This window comes from Neofelis nebulosa, chromosome 18 (assembly GCF_028018385.1).
Source record: "Neofelis nebulosa isolate mNeoNeb1 chromosome 18, mNeoNeb1.pri, whole genome shotgun sequence".
Taxonomy (NCBI): domain Eukaryota; kingdom Metazoa; phylum Chordata; class Mammalia; order Carnivora; family Felidae; genus Neofelis; species Neofelis nebulosa.
This window is the reverse complement of record NC_080799.1, coordinates 45,250,169-45,276,803: the sequence shown is the minus strand read 5'-3', so window position 1 is coordinate 45,276,803 and position 26,635 is coordinate 45,250,169. Positions and strand designations below refer to the sequence as shown.

Sequence of the window (26,635 nt, the reverse complement as noted above, 5' to 3'; positions counted from 1 at the left end):
GTAGACTGGAAAGGCAGCGTTCTCTCTCTGAGGGTACGCAAATTAGCTTCCTTGACGTAAGTTTTAGTTATAAACCCTCTTGAAGATTGTAATAAACGTATGAATCAAATCACATGTTGTCTGTACATGACTGAATGTACCTACTCAAGACACATGCCAGCTCTAACACCTCACCCACTGCACGGACCCGATCCCTCCAGCTCTCCAGTCCTCTCCGCACTATTTAAATCTACGCTAAGAAGCACAGTGGCCAACAGGAGCCACTGTGACGTGACGACGTCCGCCAGAGCAGGATGCCTAGAGAGAGTGGCTCCTCTGGGTCTCCACCTCCTCCTCACTGAAGAACTCCTGAGCGGGTTCCCAGCTCTGACAGCTGGAAGGGAGGGGTCTGTAAACCATCTGGCTGTTGAAAGACCTCGGCCTCCCTGGCCTCCAGTGGGTGAAGATCTGTGTCCCCTGGCCTCCTTCCCAAGCACGGCCCAGGGAAGGGGGTGTGGGGAGACAGGGCTGGGGCGCTCTCAGAGCAGTGCTCCTACTTGCCAGCAGGATCCACACGTGCACACAATTCTGATCTCATTTCTTAACTGCTGGGCCCCCAGCTCGGCGGCTTTGCTTACAGGCAGGGATGCAACATTCTCCTCTTAAAATCATATTCCTGAGAGCCCCGGTCTGGATGGAAAGGGTAGACTTTGGCTGAATGAGGCAGAATGAGGCTGGGACAGCCCATCTCTCCTGTCACTGCCTCAGTGTCCCGGCTATCAGGGCACCAGCTGGGTGTGCAGTGTGACTGGCTCAGCACTCCGGCAGGGGCACCTCAGGGGACAGCTATCAAGCAGCAGGCAAGTCAAATGCATTAAAAGATGTCGTCATCTGCCCGGAGGGTTTTGCTCAGGTGTCCCGAGCCACCAACTTGTTTCTCATACGCTTTGACCAGGCACTGGTTAAAGGTCCCACATGCCTCCGGATGAGGCACTGTCCTTGGACGCCCACGTCCAAAGTCTAGTGAGCCATGCCACCGTTTTTACTGTGTGGTCGACGTGCCGAGGGCAGCTGTGCCCAGGAGAAATAATGTAGAAGAAATGCACCATGCTACTTTTTGCCTCTGACATATACTCAAATACATTCTAAATTTATTCCTACGTTTTTTTGAAAAAATTAAAAAAAAAGCATACATTTATTTATTACTATTATGTTTGTTTGTTTGTTTTTCACTTGAGAGAAAGAGGGAGAGCACACACACACACACAAGGGAGGGAGCAGAAGGAAAGAGGGGGAAAATGTTTTTAATGTTTATTTTTTGAGATGGAGAGAGGGAGGGAGGGAGGGAGAGAGGGAGAGAGGGAGACAGGGAGAGAGGGAGTGCACACAAGTAGGGGAGGGGCAGGGAGACAGGGGGCCACAGGATCCCAAGCGGGCTCTGTGCTGTCAGCACAGGGCCCAACACGGGCTTCAAACTCACGAACCATGAGATCATGACCTGAGCCAAAGTCGGACGCTTAACCAATAGCTACCCAGGTGCCCCTACTATTCCTATGTTTCTCAGTCTTAGAGTAAGCCAACATGAACAGAATATCAGGAAAAAAATACTTTAAAAACTTTAGATCTTCCCTTTAGCAAACATATGTCCTTTTCTTAGAGTGAATTAACAGACTTTACGAGAAAAATGTGCTGGCAAATGAATCTTCATTGTAGTAACCAGTTTCTGGGAGGAGAAAACCAAACAGCATGAGGGCACCATCCCGAGCCGTCAGCTGCGAGTGGGGGTCACAGTGGGCACTGCTAAAAGCACAGTCATTTCAAGTAAGAAACTGCTAAAAACACGTCAACATTTTATCTTAAAGATGTGATGCAAATGGGGCGCCTGGGTGGCGCAGTCGGTTAAGCCTCCGACTTCAGCCAGGTCACGATCTCGCGGTCCGTGAGTTCGAGCCCCGCGTCAGGCTCTGGGCTGATGGCTCGGAGCCTGGAGCCTGTTTCCGATTCTGTGTCTCCCTCTCTCTCTGCCCCTCCCCCGTTCATGCTCTGTCTCTCTCTGTCCCAAAAATAAATAAAAAACGTTGGAAAAAAAAAATTTAAAAAAAAAAAAAAAAAAAAAAAAAAAAAAAAAAAGATGTGATGCAAAGGGGGTGGCTGAGGGCTGAGGGGCTCAGTCGGTTGAGCCTACTTGGGATTCTCTTTTTCCCTCTCTCTGCCCCTCCCCTGCTTGCTCTCTCTCTCTCTCTCTCTCTCTCTAAAAATAAACTAAAAAAGGGGGGGGGGCACCTGAGTGGTTCAGTCGGTTGGGCATCCGACTTTGGCTCAGGTCACGATCTTGTGATTTGTGAGTTCGAGCCCCGCGTCAGGCTCTGTGCTGACAGCTCAGAGCCTGGAGCCTGCTTCAGATTCCGTGTCTCCCCCTGTCTCTGCCCCTCCCATGCTCTTTTCTGTCTCTCTATGTCTCTCTATAATAAATAAACGTTAAAAAAAAAAAAAAAAGATGTGACACAAAGAAGGATGAAATAGTCAATATACACACACAAGTTGAACCCAAAGGGACAGACCCGTCTTCTGACGTCACCACCATGTGGCCACCAAAGAGGAAAAGAGAAAGGGGCCCCAGATGCGCGGCGACACAGGGGAGCCTGCAGAAGCGGTGTGTGCACACCACAGGCAGGGGCGTAGGCAAAGGGGAGACAGCAAGTATGAAAACGGCGCAGAAAGTGGGACAAATTTAAAAAAGGGTTTAGTAACCCTTTTTTTCTTTCTTATTTAACCCTACCTGATTTTCCAAAATGTTTCCCGTGAAGAAACAAGCTGGCTGGGGAAGAAATCCCCCAGCGACTGGTTGACAGTTGCTGCCCCCCCCCCCCCGCCCCCCCCCGCTGGTGGTCCTGGCCCACACCCCTGCAGCCTCTGTGCGGGGAGGGTGCCCGCGGTTCGGCCCCCAGCCCCTGGCCGGGGACTTCCCATCAGTGGTGGTCAGATGGCGAATGGCACACAGTCTTAGAGCTGGGTACGTCTGATGTTCATGGGTGGCCGAGACCCCACATGACGTTGATAGGCTGGTTGGGCAATGCCCTGATATAACAACAGGGTGTTTTACACCACTCTTTGGGTGGTCCCAAAAAGCCACCTACCAAAGCAAAGGAGGAGTGTTGGAAAATAAGTACTTTCTCACAAAGGGAGGGCTTCCCTGGGGAGGACGATGGGAGAATACGGTCCACTGTCACCACCGAGGGCCGCTAAGGCTCAAGGTGGTTCTTGACGGTCACTGAGGCCTCAGAGATGTGTTGCAGCCCCAGTAGCTGTCCCTGAATCGACCAGGCGGTGGGGCTGGCCCGGAACCAGCTGTAACGACTCCCCTCCGGCTCCTGTCTTCCCATCCCCCATGCCAAGTAGGTGACAGGGAGTAGATTTTGAACAGTGACAAGTACGGAGAGGCACCCCTGGCTGGAGGCTGGAGGAAGCAGCCCTGCCAGAGGAGGCCCGCACCCCCACCGCCCACCCTGCTTGGCCACCTGTCTGTAAAGCGAACCCCAGACCAAATGCCGAAGACAAAACTGAACCACGGCATGAGAATCTGGGCCGCTCTGGAATCTGCTTCCTTAGTTTCTTCTCTTTCAAAGGTCCCAGCAGCCTTGGCCTGGGGAGAAGCAGTGGCTGCAGCCCCAGGGACCATCAAGGACACGTCCTGCAGCACGGACTGTCCGTGCAGCAGCGGGGGGGCCTGCCGGGGTTCGCCCAAGAAGGGGGGACTCACACGCTGCTGTCGGTGAGGGACAGGCTGTCGGCATCACTGGATAGGCTCTGCTGCTCACTGTCGTTGGCACTGGTGGCCGGGGCGAGGGCATAGCCGGAGCTGACGTAGTAGGGGTTGGCAGGCTCCCGCCAGGACCCGCACCTGTGAACAGGGAGCAAAGGTCAGCAGCAGCCCAAGGACACGTGCGCAATCACCCACATCCACGGGCGAGTATCCGTGCAGATACCGATTTATGAACCGCGCATGTAAAGAATCCAGAAAACACAGCACAAGGGGCCGGTGCCTCCGTCCTGCCTCCGGCCCCTCTGCTCTTCCCAGAGGGATCGGTAAAGCCCCGGGCATCTTCCGGATCTTTGGCGTGCATTTAGGCAGACGTGTAAGCGCGCACACGCTTGTCACCACGATTTGCGCTTTTATGCACGTCACTACAAACGGGATGTGTGCCATTCTGCTCTCGGGTCTTCTAAAGAACGCTGCTGGCAGGCTTACTTGCCGCACAGCGGGGCGCACCTCCACCACCAGCAGCAGCGACACCGATGCCCCTACCCCCGCTGCTTCTCCCCAGAGTCTGAGGCCACAGGAGGCCACGACCCCTTCAAGGAGCCGGCCGGGACTCTGGCGCACGAGTCTGACAAGGCTCACGGGACGCAGGCGGGAGCCGGGGGTGAAGGTGCACGTGTGTCTACAGAGGCTGCAAGCTGCCCGCCGCGTGCGGCGAAACCAGGAGTTGGACGCTCAATGGACCGAGCTCCCGGGCACCCTCAGGGCCAGTCGCACCGCAATGACTTCTGGGAGCAATGACTTCTGGGGGCCGTGCCGTTCTCCCGTCAAGGTACCCCCCCCCCAAGCCCCGCCAGGCACCTCCTCCTCCCAGACTGCCCTCCGGTAGCGACAAGGGGCTCAGGGAAAGCGAAGACGTTCTGTGATGGCTGGCGGGATATGGGGGCCTCGCAGGACCCGCCCGACTGCCGCCCCGTCGGGAGCCCCAGCCTCACTCTGTTGAGTGCACCACGACCCACAGTGCCCAGTGTGTGCCAAGCGCGGGCACCTGGGGCGCATCACGGCGGCCCTCAGACTCCAGTGTCCTCAGTGCAGAGAGGGAGAGGAGACCGTCTCTACGGGGACGGAACCCCTGTGGACAACCATCGCCTCACCGGGCCCGATTCGTGCCACACACAGACTCAGAAAAAGGTGCCCTAACGAGACTGGGGACCAGGCCCCTCGGTACCCTGAACACCCATCACGCAGGACGTGCACGGCCAGGCAGCACGACCAGAAGAGAGGCCCGACCGAAGGGGGACCAACTCCCCGGGGGGCCTTGGCATCCGGTCTCGGGAGAGGTGGCACCTGAGGCCACGAAAATGAGAAAAGCGCCAGCCAGGTGGTCCTCCTATTCTGGCCAATGAGGCCACAGCACCAGATGGAGACACAGCCACCGAAGTTCCGCGCTGGCTCAGGAAACATGTACTCCACGTCTGTCTCCAGAAAGGAGTAGGTCACCGTCCAACACCACGCAGTTTCTCTGCCCCACCCACCCACAGCCGCCAAAGCCTCTGGGGAGGCCACTAACGGGTTCCAGCCAGCTGGGGGCAGGGGCAGGGCCCAAAGGCTCCTAGTACACAACACGTCCCGTCCAAGGGCTCATAGGAAGGGATGGGGACGAGGACAGAGACACCGATGCCTGTCCCCGGTCTTGTGCCTGTGTACACTTCCTTATCTAGATCATTCCTACCATGAAGCAGACAGAATGATGGGAGCCTGCCACATCAAAACTCTTTAAGAATCATACAATTTCATTTTTATTACTTTAAACAATTTTTGTGAACAGTAGGCTCTACACCCAACATGGGGCTCAAACTCATGACCCGGAGATCAAGTGCAACGACAGAGCCAGCCAGCCGTCCCACCATAAAACATTATTTTTAAATGACACTCTTATTCCTCTTCTATACTTAAAAACATAAAACCACCAATATCGTCACCATAATAACCACAGTACTGGAATCCAGATCACAGGCTAAGTGCTAAACTGTTTTTTCAGTTTCCCCATTACGAGTAAGGAATATTAAACTTTGGTTACATTCTGTAAACACTCATTTGGTCAAACGAGAAAAAAAACTCCAACTTAAAGAGGAAAAGGCATCCCAGCTTGGAAGCCCAAGCCCGCAGAGCACGCGCTCCACCCCTGCACCTGCTCACCTTTGCCCTCCCCCTACGCAAGAACCCCGTCCAGCAGGACAGAGCCTTCGACTCCCATGTGTCCAAGACTGTGTGTCTTACACCTCAGACAGGTCCCCAGCGTGCTTCCCACACGTATAAAAAAGTCCATCTTGGGGCGCCTGGGTGGCTCAGTCGGTTGAGCATCCAACTTCGGCTTGGGTCACGATCTCACAGTTTGTGAGTTCGAGCCCTGCATCGGGCTCTGTGCTGACAGCTCGGAGTCTGGAGCCGGCTTCAGATTCTTTGTCTGTCTGTCTGTCTGTCTATCTCTCTCTCTCTGCCCCTCCCCCACTTGTGCTCTGTCTCTGTGTCTCAAAAATAAATAAATGTAAAAAAAAAAAAATCAACAAAAAAAGTCCATCTTTAGGTGAAAAGCAAGAACAACATGGTTTAATTTTCCACAGCCTGCAGCACAGAGCCAAGCCCACTACGTACATGAGCTCTGAGTCCAGATGACAAAGGGAAGAGAGAAGAAAGAGCCACACCAGACAGAACAGAAGAGGAAGGGGTGCCTGGGGGGCTCAGTCAGTTGAGCGTCCGACTTTAGCTCAGGTCATGATCTCACGGTTCCCAAGTGTGAGCCCCACGTCGGAGTCTGCACTGACAGCTCTGAGACTGCTTAAGATTCTCTCTCTCTCTCTCTCTCTCTCTCTGCCCCTCACCCACTCGTTCTTTCAAAATATATAAATAAATTTTTAAAAATAATAAAAAAGAAGGGAGAAAGAGCTATCGGTTATCTTTTCCCTTTTTCAACTTGTAGACAATAAAGCTGGCTCTTGGAATCAAGACTGTTAGTGCCCTGGGCCTTCGCTGCAGGCTGACACCACAGAAAGTTCTGGCCAATGACCTGTGAGAGGAAATGTCATGTGAGGGAGCCCATGTCTCTACAAGACAGCCAGAAACGGAGACAGGGAGAGTGTGCGTGTGCTCACACACATGCACGCGCACACACACACACACACACACACACACACACACACACACACGGGCCCAGCAAACGTAGCCAACCTCCCAGGTGCTGCGGCCAGAGAAAATGCCCACTGCTCTGTCCCTTTCGATGTGCTCAGAATAAAACCTGGACGGGCCCACATATGCCCAACCGGGAACATCCTGCCTCTGTGCTGCCTTTTCTCCTGGGATGCCGTTTGCAGGACTTGGGTTTTCCATCTTTCCATGTTTAACTTGTTATTCTACTTTCGTGTGTCTGCTGGGAAAGCTGGCCTTGTTAAGATCCAGCTGGACAATCTTTCTTCCAACTAAACAATTTGGTCCTGCTGCATCTGGTGTGACCACTAAGGGAACAGGGGTTGTCCACCACCTTGTTATCTGCTGTCTGTCCTTCTATTCCGTGTTTTTTGCTTCTTTCTTGCCTTCTTCTGGCTGTTTATTTTCCATCTCCTCTCTCTAATAAAGTAACCCTTCGGTCAGTAGTTCCTGTAAAGATCACAACACAATCCCAGGATCATGGCATCAAGCCCCGGGTCTGGACCAGAGATCCGTCCCCTGGGGACACCGGGAAATGTGGCCCGCTCCACGGAAGGCCAGGGGCCTTCCCAGGCCGGCAGCCTCTCCCACTCCCAGCGCTCAGGCCAGGCGCACACCAACCCCTCGCCCATAGGCCTTGCTCCCTGAGCTGAGCCCAGACGTGCCCCCGGAACAGGGGCAGAGGCGGTTCAACACCGACATGACGTGGCCTGCCGACCCAGAAGACGAGCTCAGATGTGTTTCACTGTCCGGTTATGGACCGTAGAGTGTTTTTCTCCCTTCTGCCTCCTTTAACCTGGGCCCTCATCCTTACCAACACGACGTTCTCAAGAGTCCAGGCAGTTACCCTACACAACGGTTCACTATTTCCTTGTGGTGACACTCACTGGGCACTTTTGGGCAGCAATGTCACAGAAGTGATGCTGAATCACATCAAGAACACCAGGTGGGTTCGTCCCAGTACTGGTAGCAAACCAAGTGCCAGCCAATTTTTTCCACTTCATTATTTTTCTTTTGTTATCGATAGGCAATTGCGGGGAGATGCCGAGATACCTATGAATTGTTACCACCCGGTGATTTTCCAACCCCTTCATTTGACCGCACACCCACAGCTGGCTGGTGTTCTACCGTAAGGAAGATGTTCTCTCCATCTGCATTTATTTACGTCCGTGTGGACCTCAGATGGCTTCATCCAATGGATTATAACCCATTCATTTCTTTTCTGCTCATACTCGGCACAGCCCTGTCGGCCTAGGAACGCGCCCGCGCTCTCTGGCACTCCCTGCCCCAGCACTGAGATTTTTCACCAAGAAGGTGTCTGTTAACTGTGTTATCTGGATTCCCGTGATTTTCTTTCTTTCTTTTTAATGCTTATTTTTGAGAGAAAGGGAAAAAGAGGGAGACACAGAATCCAAAGCGGGCTCCAGGCTTGAAGCTGTCAGCACAGAGCCCGACGCGGGGCTCGAACTCAGGGACCCTGAGATCGTGATGTGAGCCAAAGTCAGATGCCTAACCGACCGAGCCCCCCAGATGTCCCCTCCCTCTCTTTTTATCATCCCATTGTCGTATATCCCTGAGCACATGGTTATTTTTCATTCAGTATCTGGTTATTTTGGACAGAGGGCCAGACACTGTGTGGGAAAACCCTTCCACCGCGGCAGCCTGGGATGACACATCCTTCTCCAGAGCACATACGTGTGACAGGGCATGTGGCTGGGGCACCAGGGTCCCCAGCCACCTTAATCCAGTGTCAGGAACTGAGAGATGCTGGGTGAGGCTGCAGACCGGGGAGGCGGGAGGGCTCGCGTCCTGCAAGTGTGTCCCTCCTCGAGGGCAGGGCACCTCCCTCCTAGGCAGGCCCCGGCCTCCTGGGGCCCAAGAGCCATACTGCCAGGCTCGCCCACCTGGGCTCCCTCCTCCCTGAACGGGGCTGCGCGCCTTGCTGCTTGGGTAGCTCTGCAAAGCCTTCAGCCAGATTAGAGACAGAAGAACAGGGGCACCCGGGTGGCTCGGTCGGTTGGGCGTCCGACTTCGGCTCAGGTCATGATCTCGCGGTCCGTGAGTTCGAGCCCCGCGTCGGGCTCTGTGCTGACAGCTCAGAGCCTGGAGCCTGCCTCGGATTCTGTGTCTCCCTCTCTCTCTGCCCCTCCCGTTCATGCTCTGTCTCTCTCTGTGTCAAAAATAAACAAACATTAAAAAAAAATTTTTTTTTTAGTAAATAAAATAAAGACAGAAGAACAAAACCAGGTCTCAACATTTCTAGTTATGCTCAGCAGGATGTCTGCCCTGAACGGCCTAACTTCTCAGCGTAGGGAGACCTCTCATCTCCTAGAAATCCTGTGACGAAGGATGTCCCCTAACTAGCACTCTACCCAGGCGAAACGTGAAATGGAGATTAGGCCTCTCCCCCTGCCCGACTGCCCGGAGCGTAAACGTGCGCCCTCGCCCCACAGGGAAGCTCCCGTCGACCTCAGTCAAACGCCCCGAGGAAGAGGCTTGTGATTTTTACTCGGAAGTGCAGGTACACACTGCATTCTGCTTCACGTGACGCGCCCGTCTGTGGAGACACAAAGGTAACGCCCTGAGTGATTTAGCAGTGAGTCCGCTCGGCGCTCCACAGGAGCGCTCGGGTGTCTGTCCGGCCGCAGCTCTGCCGGCTCAGGTGGGGAGGCAAGACCGCCACGCTCCTGTGACCAGCTGGCCCCACTGTGCCCCCTGTATCCACGCTGGTCTGCAGGGACTGTCGGGGCCAGACACGCACACCCCACACGGCCTTTCCTAGCGAGCCAAGCGGTCTCTGGTCAGCTGCTGAGGTGACAGATGGGCCTCCCAGCTAATGAGTCAAGGAGGCCACACGGGCTCGCTCTCTCCTCTGTTTATTTTCTTCATCTGAAATGACGCTAATCCTTGTTACAGCCCCTGCTCCGACCCCCCATCCACGCTGGCTCACTGGCTGTGTGCTCGGCAGCGGCCGGCACAGAGACAATAAACAAGCCCTCGGTACCGACCGCGGGTACCAAGCACCATGCCACCCACTTCCTGACCCCGGTCAGCGTGGCATCTGTGTCTCAACCTGAAAGCCCTCTGTTCGGTGCCACCTGCCGGGCTTGGCCAAGCCCTGCCCCAGGCAGAGTCACTGCTGTGTCCAGACCTGTCCCTTTGCTGAATACCTACACCCTACCAGCTCAAGCAATTCTAGACTGCGCGCACAGGTCAATCAGTAGAGGAGTTCTACCGCCACAGAGATGAGAGCAGAGGTCCTCCCTGAGCAGACGGTGAGGTGGGCTGGTGCCCCGGCCTTCTCCTTCTGGGCAATCCTAGGGCCTCAAGGCAGTGTGGCAGCATTGACTTGTGCGTCCCCAGCTGGCAGGCAATTGCTGCAGCATAGAATTTAATTCCCTGTGGGTGTATCCTTAAGCCCAAGACACGAGTGTCGTGACCTATACGTTTATTAGTTCTTACTGACCCGCGCTGACCACTTCAGCATTTCAGGTGTCCGCTGGGGGCCTTTCAGTCGGCGCACAGTATCCTCCGGCATCGTGCGCAGAACCCTCGTGGCCACGGCCATCTTTCACTCCCAAGTGTGAGACCAACCACTGCTCCTCAAAGGTCTTTTCTTCCTCCGCAGCTGGCGTTCTCCGTCACTGCGCGCCCTCGACGTGAAGACTGATCCATCCTTCTTCTTCCCTGCCCCCTTGTGGATAATTTCTTCTGGCTCACCCTCTTCTAAATGACTCATCTGCTAAATCTGTCCATGGGACTTTTATTACGGCTGTTGTCTATCTTAATTTCTTAAATCGTCCGCTGTGGTGGATACTAGCTTCGTGTGCTACTTAAATTTAATCAAAATTATATACGTTGAAAGTGCGCCTCCTCAGGCACACTGGCCACATTACGGGTGCTCCTGCACGGTGGTGCGCCCAGGGCTGGTGAGCCGGGCAGCAGGCGAGGACTGCTCCACCCTCACAAGGCACCGGCCCACAAGATCTAATTGGCTGCTTCAAAGTTGCTGCATCACTGTTTCCTGTCCCCTGGAGAACCTGTCGGGTAAACTGTGATCTTCTGGACTTGAGAGCGCTTACATTTTACAGGCTGTCTGAGACCCCCCGCCCTGTCCGGAGCCTTCCGGAGGGTCACTCTGGCCTCTGCTTCCGGTGGCTCACCCTCTGAGTATCTGCTCACCTGTCGCTGCGGACTGGCTGTTTTGTTACAAAGTTTTCTGCAGGAGTCGCTATGGGCTAGGATAACGTGCCTTCTGCCAGAAGCCAGACTCGCCTGCACCCAGTTTGAGGCCCCTGCTCCTGGGGTGACTGTGGCTTTGAGTCCATGCTTCTGGGCCGCCCAGCCCAGTCCAGAAGCATCCCTGGTCTGAGGCTGGGGTCTGTGCCACCCAGCCCTGTGAGGTGACGAAGGAAACTCCCAAATGTCCCCAAATTTGACCTCAGGGTCAAATATCCTCCCTGATACTTTGCTTGTTGGATTTTCCTCTATATGTTTAGTCCGATCAGTTCTGGAACACATTGTTTTTTTTTTTAACGTTTATTTACTTTTGAGAGGGAGAGACAGACAGAGTGCAGGATGGGGAGACAGAGAATCCGAAGAAGGCTCCAGGCTCCAGGCTCCAAGCCATCAGCACAGAGGCCGACACGGGGCTCGAACTCACCGACCATGAGGTCATGACCTGAGCTGAAGTGGGTCACCCAACCAACTGAGCCACCCAGGCGCCCCTACAACACATTTTTTTTTTTTTAATGTTTATTCATTTTGAGAAAAAGAGTGAAGGGGAGGGGCAGAGAGACAGGGAGACAGAGGATCCCAAGCAGGCTCTGCGCTGTCAGCATGCAACCTGATTCTGGGCTCGGACCCACGACCTCGGGATCACGACCTGAGACAGTATATCAAGAGTCAGACGCCTAACTGACCGAGCCACCCAGATGCCCCGAACACATTTTTTATCCTAGGAAATGTCGACCTTGTATACAAGTAGACGGAACAGTGTATGAACCCAAGGCTCACCTCCACAGTGACCGCTTCACAGCCAGCCTGTCTCCCCTGGCCCTTGCACACCTTGCTCAGCCCTGTCGCCCCTGGGGGTGCAGAGCCCGGCCACGCGCATGCCCTCGACTGCTGTAGCCGCTTCAACAGAAGGGAGGTCAGGAGACCTGGCCCCGGCTGGAAGCATGAAGTCCTGTGGTTGTGCGGGCAGGAAGCAGGGGCCACGCACACCTTCTCTCGGGTGTCTTCCCTCATGCTCATCAAGGTGTAAGGAAAGCCACAAGACCTCATCATTGTGTGAACAGCGGCCAACGCCGGCTTCCTCCCCTGCGTGGCCTGCTCACACACAGCCGCCCGCGTGAGGGCGGATACAGCCTGGAGCTGGGGCCCAGACAGCGCTGTGCTCTGCCCTCTCCATTTGCGGCAGGACCTTCCCCGCTCACCCTCTGCTAGTCCTGTGGCCGGGCCTGGTTTCCTCACCTGCAAACCAGAGACAAAACACACGGCAGGCCTCACAGGCCCACACACACGGGTAGTGGGAGCAAGTTGGGGCCTCACCCCCGCAGACCAGAGTGCTCCTGGGAAAACGCCAGGAGAGAAGTGGGGATTTGGTTTCTGTTTCTGTGCTCTTTGTTTTTGGGGGGTTTTGTTTGTTTCTGTGTTTCTAAAAATTCTGCGGAAAACTGAACAGTGACAGAACTTCTGGGAAGGAACAGTAATAATGGAACAAGTGGAAAGAGGAGAAGGTGGCAGGCTTTGGCGCACTGCTTCTGCCCCAGAGCTTTCCTTCGTAACACAAGCGTGCGGTCAAAAGTAAGAAAGGTTAAGAAGATAAGAAGATGCACTCCCTACATAAACAGGTAAGTTTATCATCCCCTTTCCAGAGACGAGGAAACTGAGACTAAGGGAAGCTACATACCTCAGGTGCCGAGGCCCGTAAGACACTGAAGAAACGCAGGAAGCGGGGGGTGGGGTGGGGTGGGGTGGGGTGGGGGGGTCAGAAAGTGAGAAAGCAAAGCCCAGGCCAGGCCCTCCCACCAGGGACCACACTGGGGGCTTCACTTTTTATTCTGAGTGCAATGGGCCTCACCAAAGAGTTTGGAGATGTGGCTTCTTATACGGAAGAGCAGGGGACAGAGTGAGGTGGGGTGGCCTGGCCTGGAAGGCGTGAGAGGCCGGAGACCCGGCACCCAACAGCCGGCAGGTGGGGACTGGAGTCAGGGAAAGTACTCACACTTGAAAACGGTCATCTCTTTATTGAACGGAAAAGCCTTCTGACAGGCAGGAAGGGCCAAGGAGGAGGCCTGGTGTCAGCTTGTCTGCCTCGCTCTGACAGAGCCTGCCCTCCCCCGCCGTGTGTGGCTCCCCTGTCCTTGCATGCTGAGGGATAAGCCCTGATCCAGAGCGCTGCCTGGCTGTGCCCTTCAGTGAGGCCTGGAGTCGAGGCCACTCGCTGACCTCGGTGAGGCCACCACGCTGGAACGGCCAGCATCCCAGGACTCGCCGTCTGTGCCTGCACTCAGGTGGCTCACAGACGACACGGGCAGCCCGGGCACAGACGGCTCCTTGGGCCGCCGACCTGGGACGACGTCTTGACACCCTGTTCACCCGCTCCGGGGTGACCTGAGCCGCCTCCCGCCTGGAGCATCCCTGACTCAAGTGTGAGGACGTGACCCACTGAGAGAGCCTGACAGGGCTCATTCCCACGCCAGCACGCTGCGCCGGGATGGCCTTCGGGGCTGCGACGCGGGACGCTCACCATGGCCGTGAGCCCCACGAGCAGGCAGATGCTGCTGGCATGTGCGGACACTCTGTCCCTGCTCCAAGCTCCCTCTGCCCTCTCTCAGCGTCACTCGCTGGTCCCAAACACTCTCAGCTTCCCCGGTGACCTTCTATTAAGAATTCATGAGAACAGTCTCCACCCTGAAAAATACTCGGCAAACCGTTATCCACCTGCTGTCAGCGAACTGCAGAGGTGTGTGCGCTCAGTTAAGGGGACTCACAGGCCACATCCGCTGGTTTTAAGCTTGCTTTATCTGTTAATCTATCTAACATCTAGCATCTAGCAACTATCAAAAGTAAGTTCAAGGCCCAACGTGGGGCTCAAACTCATGACCTCAACTTCAAGAGTCGCTGCTCCACTAAGCCAGCCAAACGCCCCCATCAGCTAATTTTAATGAAAGTTCAGCACAAATGAACAAATGCCTAAAATGATTCCCGCAAAGTAAGAACACACCAGGGAGCTCAGGCAGTGGAACGTGTGGCTCTTGATCTTGGGGTTGTGATTTCAAGTCCCATGTTGGGCCCAGAGCTTAACTTAGAAAGTAAGTGAAGGGCATCTGTGTGGCTCAGTCAGTTAAGCGTCCGACTTCAGTTCAGGTCATGATCTCACCACTCCTGAGTTTGAGCCCCACGTCAGGCTCTGTGTTGACAGATCAAAGCCTGGAGCCTGCTCCGGATTCTGTGTCTCCTCTCTCTGTCCATCCCCCACTTGTTTTCTCTCTTTCTCTCTCTCTCTCTGTCAAAAATAAATAATTTTTTTAAAAAAGCGAATAAAAATAAAATAGAAATTGAGAAATAGGTCAAGCTTCAAGCCATTCCACAATAGCCCTTAAACACACACCCATAAATGCAAGAGGTTTTCGGCCTTTAAAACCACATGCCTGGAAATCAGGCCTTTCTCATCAAATACTTGAAGAGAATACTGTTAAGTTCACTTAAGGATATAAAAATTAATGGCAAAAAAACTTAACAGCAAAAAGCCAAAAAATAAATGGCCAGCCCACTGCCCCTGGGTGTGAGGGGGGCCTCTCAGTAGCCAGGGGGAGGTCTGCTCCCTGGGTGTCGCTACAAGCAGTGTCCAGACCTTACTCTGCCCCTCCCCCTCCCCCTCTCTGCCTCCTGTCCCCAAGGTCCCCGCCCACCCCCCACACCCCCCCCCCCCCCCCAGCAAGAAGCTGCTGCCTGCCATGCCACTTCAGTGGGCAGACATCGCTGCGGAGAAACAGCAGACCATGTGCCCAGGACAGAGTGTCACTGTTTCCCTAAAGCACTCCCAGCCGTTCTGGAGGCAGGCTGCCTTCCCCTGCTACTATTCTGAAACCTGGGCTCTGGAGTTACCAGTCAACTTTCCTAGAACGCTCACCTGTGAGCGAGCACTGGAAGACAGGTCAGGGATGAGCTGCGGCCACCACGGCAGTTCCCAGGACACGCGGGCGCCCAGACCAGACGGTGAACACGGGCCTCCGGGAAGACCACGCGCCCACGTCCACGGGAGACGCCCCCTTTCTGATGAGCACCTGTGGAGGCAGCCCCGGCCCCTCACACCTCTCTTGTGGCTTCTGCCTGAGCTCTGACGCAGGCCTCGGCCTGTCACCGTGACCCGAGCCCCGACCTGAGCTCTGCCACGGGGCTAGGGGTGCCGGGGGGCTGGCGGCAGCAGGCCGCAGTCAGCCCGTGTGTGCCCCCCAGCCGGCCCCTTCCCAAAGCCTGTGAGCCCCTCGGCAGCCTCATCGCCCATCCCCAGCCGTCTCCGTCCCAGGGGCCCCTGGGACCTGTCAGGTCAGAGGGATGCGATCACAGAATTGCCGGCTGTGACATGTCAGCGTTCTGGCACCCAGAGAGCCGTGGCAAGGACAGGCGCCGTGGTCACAACCCCACTGTCTGCAAGACACGGAAAACCCACCTTCAAACAACACAGGCAGAAAGGGGTTTGGCACAGAAGGCAGGTGAGTAGGTCTGGAGAAAGCTAATGAGCCCACAGCCTGCCCCTTCCTGAGCACTGGCCTCAGACCAGTTCCTGCCCAAGCCTAGAGCCCGCACTTGACCTCAGTTCACAGACGGGCCTCAGCCACGTCCCCTGCCTCACAATCCCCCCACCCCTGGGGTCCAGGGAAAGGGCTCTGGCAGCAGATGGGCAGCGGACAGTCACGGGGCAGACAGGAAACCATGGACGCCACCACTGCTGGCTTCCAGAAGGGCAAGCAAAGGGCTTTGGCGTGTGTTGTCCCGTACCCCAGAAGGCACACGGCCTTCATCACCTTGAGGACAAGGGGGAACAGGCATAAACTGCCCTAACTCCATCAACACTGCGGAGCAAAGAGCCTGAGTGGATGGCCAACCCGTGGGGGGCCGAACTCACAATGCCCAGCACCCTCTGTACTAACCAACAGCCTCCACAGGGTGGAGACTTTCAGGCAAGTGTCAGAGGTGGTGGTGTGGTGTCTTTTGGTGTTTAAATCCGTTTTTTTTAGGGGCACCTGGGTGGCTCAGTCAGCTGAGCGTCTGACTCTTGATTTCGGTTCAGGTCACGGTCCCACGGTTCGTGGGTACAAGCACCACGTCAGGCTCTGTGCTAACAGTGAGGACCCTGCCTGAGATTCTCTCTCTCCTCTCTCTGACCCTCCACCACTCGCTCTGTCAAGATAAACAAATGAACTTAAAAAATATACATATATATACATATATAAACCTTTTTTTCTATTTAAACATACATGACACACCACGTTATATTAATTTCACATGCACGACACTGTGACTCTACATGTCTACACAGTATGCTGTGCTCATTACAAGAGTGGCTACCACTTCACCATGCACTGTGCCTTTGAACCTGGTGACACATTCATCCCATAACTGCAAGCCTGGATCCCCTACTCGCCCTCACCCATTTGGCCTGTCCCAGCGGGTCCTTCTTGGTCACATCCTGGCTCGGTGCAAACACACAGCCACGGCCCCAAGGATGCTGGTTCCATCGAGGGCACCTTCCCGGATGAGCCTCCCTGAGCCTCCTGGGGAAGAGGGTGGCGGTGTGGACACACGCACCAGGGGGAGGCTGGAAAGCAGCTAAGGAAACAAGCCATCACCGGAAGAAGACGCAGGCACAAAGCACTACTTAGCAGAAGGTCCTCTGGTGGACCTGCAGGGACCACGTGACCGTGGCTGGGTCATGACCAGCAGCTCCCAGACAGACTTGTCCACGGCAGCTTAATACAAACAACTGGAAACAACGTCAACACAAGTCTACAATGTGAGGTCATAGAACCACAAACCACACATTAGGTTATGAGATACATCAATTCACCTGATAGCTATTATGAGAAGACAAGTAATAATTTACACCAGAAACAAAGCAACGCGTCAGTGTTACTCACTTCACCTCTGCAGAACCAAGGGGAGGGACGACCTGGCTGAGCCCTGACCCTGCCAGGGCAGACACCAATCTGCACCCTCGGAGTCAGCAGCCCACAGTCAGGGCAGGCGAGGACAGCAGGGGCACGCTACCGAGCAACCTCCTGCCAGATGCCACAAGCAGCTTCCCGTGTCCCCGGCCCCTCCCTGGAGCCTGGTCCTCACCAAGACCCCAGTGACAGCGGCTGCGCACAGGAGCCCACACCTGTCACGGTCCTGCGGAAGCAAACGGGTGGGCTCTGCCCAAGCCCTTCCACCTTCGGGTACTGCTGTCCCCCAGCGTGTGAAAGCCTCGTTCCCTTACGTGAAAGCACGTAACAGCCATACGAAGTGCTCCACACAATCCACTGCACGTAATTAAAGCACAGAAAGCAATGGCTTCTGTGACATGTCCACACCCATGAAACCATCAGCACAACCAAGATCATAAAGGCACCTATCACCCTAAAGTTTCCCTGTGCCCCTCTGGAGCTCCTCTGTTCAGCCCCTCCACCCCCGCCGTCACCAGTGGGCACATCTGTGCCCCTCTGGAACTCCTCTGTCACTACTGGGCACATCTGTTCTGAGATCTGTGCAGGCTCTGCTCCCATCGGTAGTCTGTGGGTGACACTGCGTGGCACTGCGTGACACTGTGTGGGTGACACCCTCTGCGGTGACACTGCATGGCACAGAGGCCCCATGGCTTGTTTCTACACCCGCCTGGCAAGGGCCACCCTAGCTGTTCCCGCAATGACACAGGTTCCTTCTGCCAAAGAGCAGCACCCTCCCCACTGCCTCAGTTTACCGAGGGGAGGGAGTGCGAGTCTAGAACCGCATCTGAGCAGGAGGCCACCAGCAGACTCTGTTCCGCTGCCCTGAAGGAGCCAACCACCGAGTGAGAAGACCATCACCCAAACCCAGAGTGACGTGGCTGGGCCCCTGGCCCAGCTTCTGCCCAGCGCCCGCCTGGCACACACAGGGTCAGCCCTCAGGAAGAAGAAAGGAGGGCCGGCCTCCTAACAAAGCAGTAACAGCTCTGTCTTCTCACGCTACAGAGACTTCAACACCACAAAGAAATGACCAAGACAAAGGAGCGAGAAGGTTTAGGACGGACGTTTCCTCATTTCAAATCAAAGTCTTCACAAACTGCAGCGCACCGGCCCCCAGAAATGACACATTTCTGTGTTTCTGCAGCCGCAGACACCATTTCAGGGCACAGGGCCCACACTCACTCACAAAACAAATAACTGATCTTTGTATCCAAACATCAAAATGTTTATATTAAAAATGACAGAGGGACTCCTGGGTGGCTCAATCGGTTAAGCTTCTGGCTCTTGAGTTCAGATCAGGTCATGATCTCATGGTTCATGGGATCGAGTCCCATGTCAGACTCCATGCTGAGCATGGAGCCTGCTTAAGAGCCTCCTTCCCTGTCTCTCTCCCCCCTCCCCTGCTTGTGCTTGCTCTCTCTCTTTAAAAGAGAGAGAGAGAGAAAGAAAGAAAAGAAAGAAAAATGACAGAAATCAGGCCAATGTCAGCTATAAAAATCTCTATCTTACATGCTCTGTGCAGAAATCAAACAATCAGGAATTCGGTCTCTACACAAACCATGAGCCAAGGTTAACGGCACCCTGTGCTGGCTCCCCTACACTCCCCAACTGACACACCCATCACGAGCTTTAGTGTCAGACACCTGGGGCACCACTGGGGGCAGGAGCAGGTGCAGTGAGGGGCCACTCATAGACCATCAAGCACACGCACTGCCCCTGACAGAGCTCAGAGGGAACAGGGTGGGAGGAGATGACAGCTAACTGAGTCACCTGGCAGGACCCGGTAAGAGCTTCCTGATCACTCACTTTGCTACCTGTGCATGAGTTGGCCCCTGCTTTCACATTCCTGCAGGCATTCTATTTATTTTTATTATACAGTGGTGCGCCCCGCCCAACACTGTGCACGAACTCTGGACTACATAACATATAAAAGGCCCTTTTGGTCAGAATCAAACAGTGAGACAGGGGACGTGCGTTATGTGGCACAGGCACACTGGTGGCCGCTGGGTGACCTCTCCACTTGCCCCCCGCTGCCAGGCGTGGACAGAAGAGAACCCTGACTCTAGAATGGTCCCCGGGGCCAAATCCCACCTCTCCACCACTTGTCTGACCTTGGTCAGGTTGCCATTCATCCCCTGCCAAGTACAACGACAATGGCCACTCAATTCTTTACAAAGGTTCCGAGAGTCGGGGCACCTGGGTGGCTCAGTTAAGCGTCCGACTTCAGCTCAGGTCACAATCTCACCGCTCCTGGGTTCGAGACCCACATCAGGCTCGCTCGCTATCAATGCCCACTTTGGATCCTCTGTCCCCTTCCCTCCCCCTCCCCTGGCTCACACTCCCTCTCTCAAAAATAAATAAAACATTAAAAATATATTTTTTAAAAAATTAAAGAATAAAGGTTCCAAGTGTCCTAAGGAATAGTACTCATAAAGCATCTGCTGGGGGCTAGAATATGAAGCAGAAAGCCGTCAGGAGAGACCACAACCATGCTGCCCTGGCACCGTGCCCCTCGCATCCAGAGACAGAAGGACTAGATGGTAAAGCCCGCAGGCTGCAGTTAGAACCCACGATTCCACCTAACTTACTTATTAGGAGAGTCAATACGAACGCTGAACAAACCAGACTCAAGGCTCTAAAGTCAGAAGAATCATGCTCACGGGAGTCCAAGTGCTCATGAGCTGGAAAGGCACAGCAAGACTCCCAGCTGGAAGGACAGATTCACACACAGATTCACAGAAGAGGGGGCAGGCAGGGCAGCCCTCCCCCGCCCCCCACGGCATCACTTCCTCTCTGCTCCCATCTTACGTGTAGTTGTGCTGTTGAAACCAGCTCTTCACAATGACTGCTGGAGACGCACATTGTGGGTAACGTGGATTAGGGTCCCATCTTCCTGGGGGAAAACAAAGATTATGTATGTGCCAAGATCTACAGGGATCTAGACAGAACAGTGCTATCTCTGAGCGGTGGGATATTACATCATTGCTCATTTGCTCATCTGTATTTTCTAGTTCTCCTGCCCTAAATGTATTTCTTTTTACTCTTTTTCTTTCTTTCAGAGAGAGTGTGTGAGAGTGGGGGGTGGGGGGAGGGAGAAAGAGAGACAGAGTGAGAGAGAGAGAGGGAGGGAGGGAGGGAGGGAGGGAGGAAGGATCCTAAGCAGGCTCCACGCGCCTAGGGCCATGAATCACGACCTGAACCAGTAATGTCAAGAGTCTGAGCCACTCGGGCGCCTCACCAAATGTATCTCTTATATAATTTTGACAATGACGTCTCTCAATATATTATCTCTGCAGAACAGTTATTGAAATACGTAGAACAACACACACGAAGAATGCTTTGACAACTGTGAAACAGGACACAGAAATCACTGATGGAACTTCCCAGTGAGAGCTCCCGCACGATGAGTTAACAAAACCGGAGACCCTGATCCTCTCTGCTCAGCATAAATCGGCTTTACCCTGCTCACTGCCAGTGTGTTACAGGTCAGTGCAATTCTCTTCAGGGCCTAGACTTACACAAATGTTTCACAATTCATTTTAGATTCTCACGGATCTGAGGAAGAGAACGCTGAGGTAGTAGTGTTTCAAAAGTGGAGAAAAAACATTTTACAGAATCTCCCATTGTAGTTTTCAATCAATCTTTCTCAGTGCAACGGTGGCGGTCAGCCTGCCTGGTAGTGCCTTCTCCCGGAGACCCCAACCCCTTACTCCAGCCTTGAGCCCTCAAACCAGAGCTCCAGCGAATTTACCAGTTGCCAAGAAGAAGTGCCAATCACACTTCACAAACTCAGTAAAGGCTGCAACAAACATTTAGCAATAGTGACTCCCAATTAATTGCAGGTCATTTAGAGTAATTTACTGTGATACTATCTGTACCTACCCCCCTAAGGTCTTTCAAACATGAGCTAGAGAACTACAGGACACTCTGGACATGGGTCCTTACTGACGTCAAAATGGCAGATCACGCGTCGGACTGATAATCTCCTTAGCACAGGTCCAACCAGTCAATAACCCGAAACGAGGCGCGGAGGCTTATGCTGCAATCCTACGATCCCACAAAACTGCTCAGCAGCCCGGTTCTCAGCGCTGGAGCTACAAGCCCGGAACAGTGGCTTTAGAAAAACAAGGCTTATTGAAAATCACCTTTAAAAAGCACTTAAGAGTCTAGTCGCAAATTCTGTTCCCTTGAAGTGACTTAGTAACCACTAAGGACTCCCAGCCTCGGGTTGCCCTCTTTACTTCTTCACGTCATCGGGTAACCCTCAAGACCTTCTCCGAGCTCACGGGTTGCCTGACAGTCCCCACACCTGCAGGACACTGGTCTTTCCTTGCCTGAGCACAGAGAAGCAGCCTCCGTGCAAAGACTGAAAACCTGGAGGAGAAACAAAACCTCTGGGTAGCCTGAGCTATTTGATTTCTCTGCTTACGCATTTTCTTTCACAATGTTTCAAAAGGTTTTTCTTTTTCGAGGGGTTTTACTTTACCCAGATGAACTTAGCATGACCACCTGTGCAAAAGCTGAACCACAAAGGATCCATCCCATGTTCCCGTATGTAAAGAGAACGTATAGTGATAACTGAGCATGTGAGAGCACGGCCTGGGCTGCTTTCGTTTGCCAGTCTTTGTTCACCACGGAAATGGTGTTGTCTTTAAAGTACCCCCAACGCAGCCCCACGCGGACCCACAAAACTTCACATTCCAAAGCGAATGAAGTTTCAAAGGAACAAGGTGCGAGCCCCCTCCGTCGTCGGGATCTCCATCGAGGCATCCATGCTGCTGGCCTCACCCCACACTGATCTCTGGCTCAGAAGAGAGCGCCAGGGCTGATAAGGCCCGACTCGACGCTGCCACTTCCACACCTGTGAATTGCAGAGGCTGCCTGGAAGGTGGGACAGGGCCGCAATGCCGGGCGCCACAGACGAGTGCTCCAGGTAAGGATGGGGAGGACTCCATCACAGGTGTAGCTGTGGGCCTCTGTCTCCTGCGCCCCCGGCAAGGCGGTCAATGACACGTAGCCTGCTGCGGAGAACCAAAAGCCGAGCCCTGCATCTTCGCGTGGTGGCGTGCACACACGCCCAATACACACAGGACACGTGGGGCTGAACCTCCCTGGCCTGTGTTTGCTGGGCAAGCCTACATGTGCCAAGCCCCTGGGCACGCTCCTCATTTAGGCCGGCCAGCTGTGTCCGTCCTCTTCCCCTGTAGCGAACCTGGCCACTAATCCATCCAATCCCCTTTGTCACATGGGGAATGGGGCAAAAACTAGGTGCATAAAAGCTATGTAATTCAAAACACAAAGAAAATCCTAGAAACATTTGCAGTAATTAGTAAAGTCATCTTTGTAACTGAAAAATGAACACATATTCAATAGATCCAGAGTGTGTACTCAATACATACCATACTCTCTGTGAATGATCTGATTATTTTTGGCCATATCCATTTCTTTTTTTGTTTTTTCTTAATGTTTATTTATTTTTCAGAGAGGGATAGGAGGCACAGAGAGAGGGGGGAACAAAGGATTCAAAGCGGGCTTTGTACGGGCAGCAGAGACCCCAACATGGGGCTCGAACCCACTATGAGATTGTCCACCTGAGCTGAGGTTGGATGTTTAACTGACTGAGCCATGCAGGCACCCCAGGTCATATCGATTTCTCATATGAAAATCTCAATGTTTTTTATTTTTTTTAATTTTTTTTTTTCAACGTTTTTTATTTATTTTTGGGACAGAGAGAGACAGAGCATGAACGGGGGAGGGGCAGAGAGAGAGGGAGACACAGAATCGGAAACAGGCTCCAGGCTCCGAGCCATCAGCCCAGAGCCTGACGCGGGGCTCGAACTCACGGACCGCGAGATCGTGACCTGGCTGAAGTCGGACGCTTAACCGACTGCGCCACCCAGGCGCCCCAAAAAAATCTCAATGTTTTTTAATGTTTATTTACTTTTTTTTTTTTTTTTTAATTTTTTTTTTCAACATTTTTTATTTATTTTTGGGACAGAGAGAGACAGAGCATGAACGGGGGAGGGGCAGAGAGAGAGGGAGACACAGAATCGGAAACAGGCTCCAGGCTCCGAGCCATCGGCCCAGAGCCTGACGCGGGGCTCGAACTCACGGACCGCGAGATCGTGACCTGGCTGAAGTCGGACGCTTAACCGACTGCGCCACCCAGGCGCCCCTAATGTTTATTTACTTTTGACAGAGAGAGAAAGAGACAGAGAGTGGGGGAAGGGCAGAGAGAGAGGGAGACAAAGAATCTGAAGCAGGCTCCAGGCTTCGAGCTGTCAGCAAAGAGCCCGACGCAGGGTTCAAACTCACGGACCACGAAATCATGACCTGAGCTGAAGCTTAACCGACTGAGCCACCCAAGCGCCCTTAAATTTTTTTTTTTTTTTTAACGTTTATTCATTTTTGAGAGAGCGCAAGTGGGGGAGGGACAGAGAGAGAGAGAGAGAGACACAGAATCCAAAGCAGGCTCCAGACTCCGAGCTGACAGCACAGAGCCTAACGCGAGGCTTGAACTCACGAACCGCAAGATCATGACCTGAGCTGAAGTCGGCCGCTTAACCGACTGAGCCACCAAGGCTCCCCAAGAAAATCTCTACTTTAAAGTGTATTAGGTATTGGGGAGCCTGGGTAGCTCAGTTGGTGAAGTGGTCGACTCTTGATTTTGGTTTAAGTCATGATCTCATGGCTCTTGAGTTCAAGCCCCATATCAGGCTCCGCGCTCACTGCACGGAGCCTGCTTCGGATCCTCTGTCTCCCTCTTTCTGGCCCTCTCCTGCTCACGCTCACTCTCTCTCAAAAATAAACATTAAAAATTTTTAAATAAAGTGTATTAAATATTAAAAATGTAATATGTTTATGTTAATACGAACATGCGTAAAGACATTGTGGAAGGACACCCAATAAATTACTCACATTATTTACCTCCACGCAGTCAGTCCTTGCAGGGCAGGTAGGCCCAGAGTGATGAGGGGGAGACTGGGGAAGAGGAGGGTTCCATCTTTCGAAATATATTTACATTTTACAAACTGTGGGGCATAGACTTCAGTGTCTGCTCGTGTACCTGACCACAGCAGGCTATGACACAGTCTGCAGAAGAAATGCCACTGAAGACAGCTCTCAGGACGAGAAAGATAGTCACTGCAAGGCCGAACAGCCTCCCTGCCCAGAGGCCATTTCAAGTCACATCCAGAGAAACAGGGACACCTATCAGCACCCACTCATCTTTTCAGACTCTTCTCTTCTGACTCCTACCTAGTTCAAAATCACACAGAAACATCTAACACAAGGGTTCATCAAAAATAAGCTCTAGGGCACCTGGGTGGCACAGTCAGTTCAGCGTCCGACTCTTGATCTCGGCTCAGGTCATGATCTGACAGTTCATGAGTTCAAGCCCCGTGTAGGGTTCTGCACTGATGGTGCAGAACCTGCTTGGGATTCCATCTCTCCTTCTCTCTGCCCCTCCCCTGCTTGTATGTGCACATGCTCTTGCTCTCTCAAAATAAATACATCTTAAAAAATAAATAAATAATAAATATAATAATAGTAATAAAAAATACAATCTTGCGGCGCCTGGGTGGCTCCGTCGGTTGAGTGTCCAACTTTGGCTCAGGTCATGATCTCGTGGTTCGTGGGTTCGAGCCCCATGTCGGGCTCTGTGCTGACAGCTCGGAGCCTGGAGCCTGCTTCAGATTCTGTGTCTCCCTCTCTCTCTGCCCCTTCCCTGCTCATACTCTGTCTGTCTCTCTCAAAAGTAAATAAAACATTTAAAAAAGGAATATCCATATACAAAACCATATCCAGATTATAAAAGAAACAACTTATATAAAAGAATATAGAAAAATTGAAAGTAAAAGATTAGAAACACAGTCATGCATATATTAACAAAAGAAAATTTGGGGTAGCATTAGCAATATCAAAGTAGATTTTAAAAGAAGAAGCTTTGGGGGCGCCTGGGTGGCGCAGTCGGTTAAGGGTCCAACTTCAGCCAGGTCACGATCTCGCGGTCTGTGAGTTCGAGCCCCGCGTCAGGCTCTGGGCCGATGGCTCAGAGCCTGGAGCCTGTTTCCGATTCTGTGTCTCCCTCTCTCTCTGCCCCTCCCCCGTTCATGCTCTGTCTCTCTCTGTCCCAAAAATTAAAAAAAAAAAAAAAAAAAAAAAAAACGTTGAAAAAAATAAAAGAAGAAGCTTTGTCAGATATAAAGAGAGAAATTTCATAACAATAAAAACACCAGTCCACAAGGAAAATATAATGACTCTAAATTTGTATGCATGCAAACTACGGGTTCAAAACACATAAACCAAAACCTAACAGCAACAGTACACCCGAAACTAATAAAACACTGTGTGTTAATTATACTTAAAAAAAAAAACAAAAAAAAAAAAAACTAACAAAATCAGAAACAGATATTCACATTCATGATGGGAGATTTTAGCCAATCAATTCGGCCTCAACACTCACTAGCAGCGGTACATACAAGCCACGGCTTGTTTCTGTACACTTAGTAAATCAGACAGAATTTCTTAGTTTACCTATTTTTTAAAAACATATTGACTTCTTTATCAAAAGTGAAAGGTCCAAAAGGTAAAACCAATGCCGAGGTTGTGGCTGGCCGTGACTACAAACCACAATTCGGATAGCAGCTTCCTTAATAAAAGACAGGATCCCAAAAGACAATGTGACAGCAATGGCTCAAGTGCATAAAGCTATCAAATGCTGCAAGTCCCACAGATGATTTCTAATGGCTAGAACCATTTCAACTCAACACATATTTATCAACAGCAGACCTGCAAACCACTATTTTAAGCCAAGAGACAGAAATAAGGCAAAGGTACAGTCCCTTCTCAAAGGGCTTTGAGTTGTTGAAAGCTAAACTTGAAAGTTGTTTCAATATACCTTTACCATTTCCCACCACCGTCACCCCCACCCCCACCATCACTACCATCATCACCCCCCCACCCACCCCTGCCCACCCCACCCCACCCTCACCATCACCTCCACCCCCCCAACTCCCCCCACCACCACCCCCACCACTCTCACCATCACCCCCACACCCACCCCCCACCACCACCACCACCGCCACCCCACTCCCACTCTCACCATCACCATCACCTCCACCCCCCCATCTCCCACCCCCACCACCACTCTCACCATCACCCCCAAGCCCACCCCCACCAGCCAGAATCACCCAGGATCACCCAATAATCTCCACATTGTTAAACCTCATGACTATCAGTCCCCATCTCACTTCACCTACCGGCAGCATTTGATAGCTAATCATTCCATCCTTCCATCTGGCTTCCAAGGCACCACACTCAACTGGTTTCTTCCTACCTCATCTCCTTCTTGCTTCCTATCCATCCCCAAAGCCTCAGCCGTGGAGTGTCACTTGACTCCTGGGGATGTCAACAACGCTCACAGCTCTAGATACCATCAATACACTGACGACCTGAGAGAGAGGCCAAAGCGGAAGCT

The 26,635-nt window shown here is 53.0% G+C and overlaps 1 protein-coding gene across 4 annotated transcripts in view; it reads right to left on the bottom strand.

The window, feature by feature from the left end:
* AXIN1 (axin 1) overlaps positions 1-26,635 on the bottom strand; it is a 64,160-nt gene that overhangs the window by 21,135 nt on the left and 16,390 nt on the right. For all 4 annotated transcript variants that reach the window (XM_058710118.1, XM_058710119.1, XM_058710120.1 and 1 more), the window contains exon 3: positions 3,740-3,880. In XM_058710118.1, the coding sequence (XP_058566101.1) occupies positions 3,740-3,880 (141 nt within the window). The remainder of the gene's footprint in view (positions 1-3,739; positions 3,881-26,635) is intronic.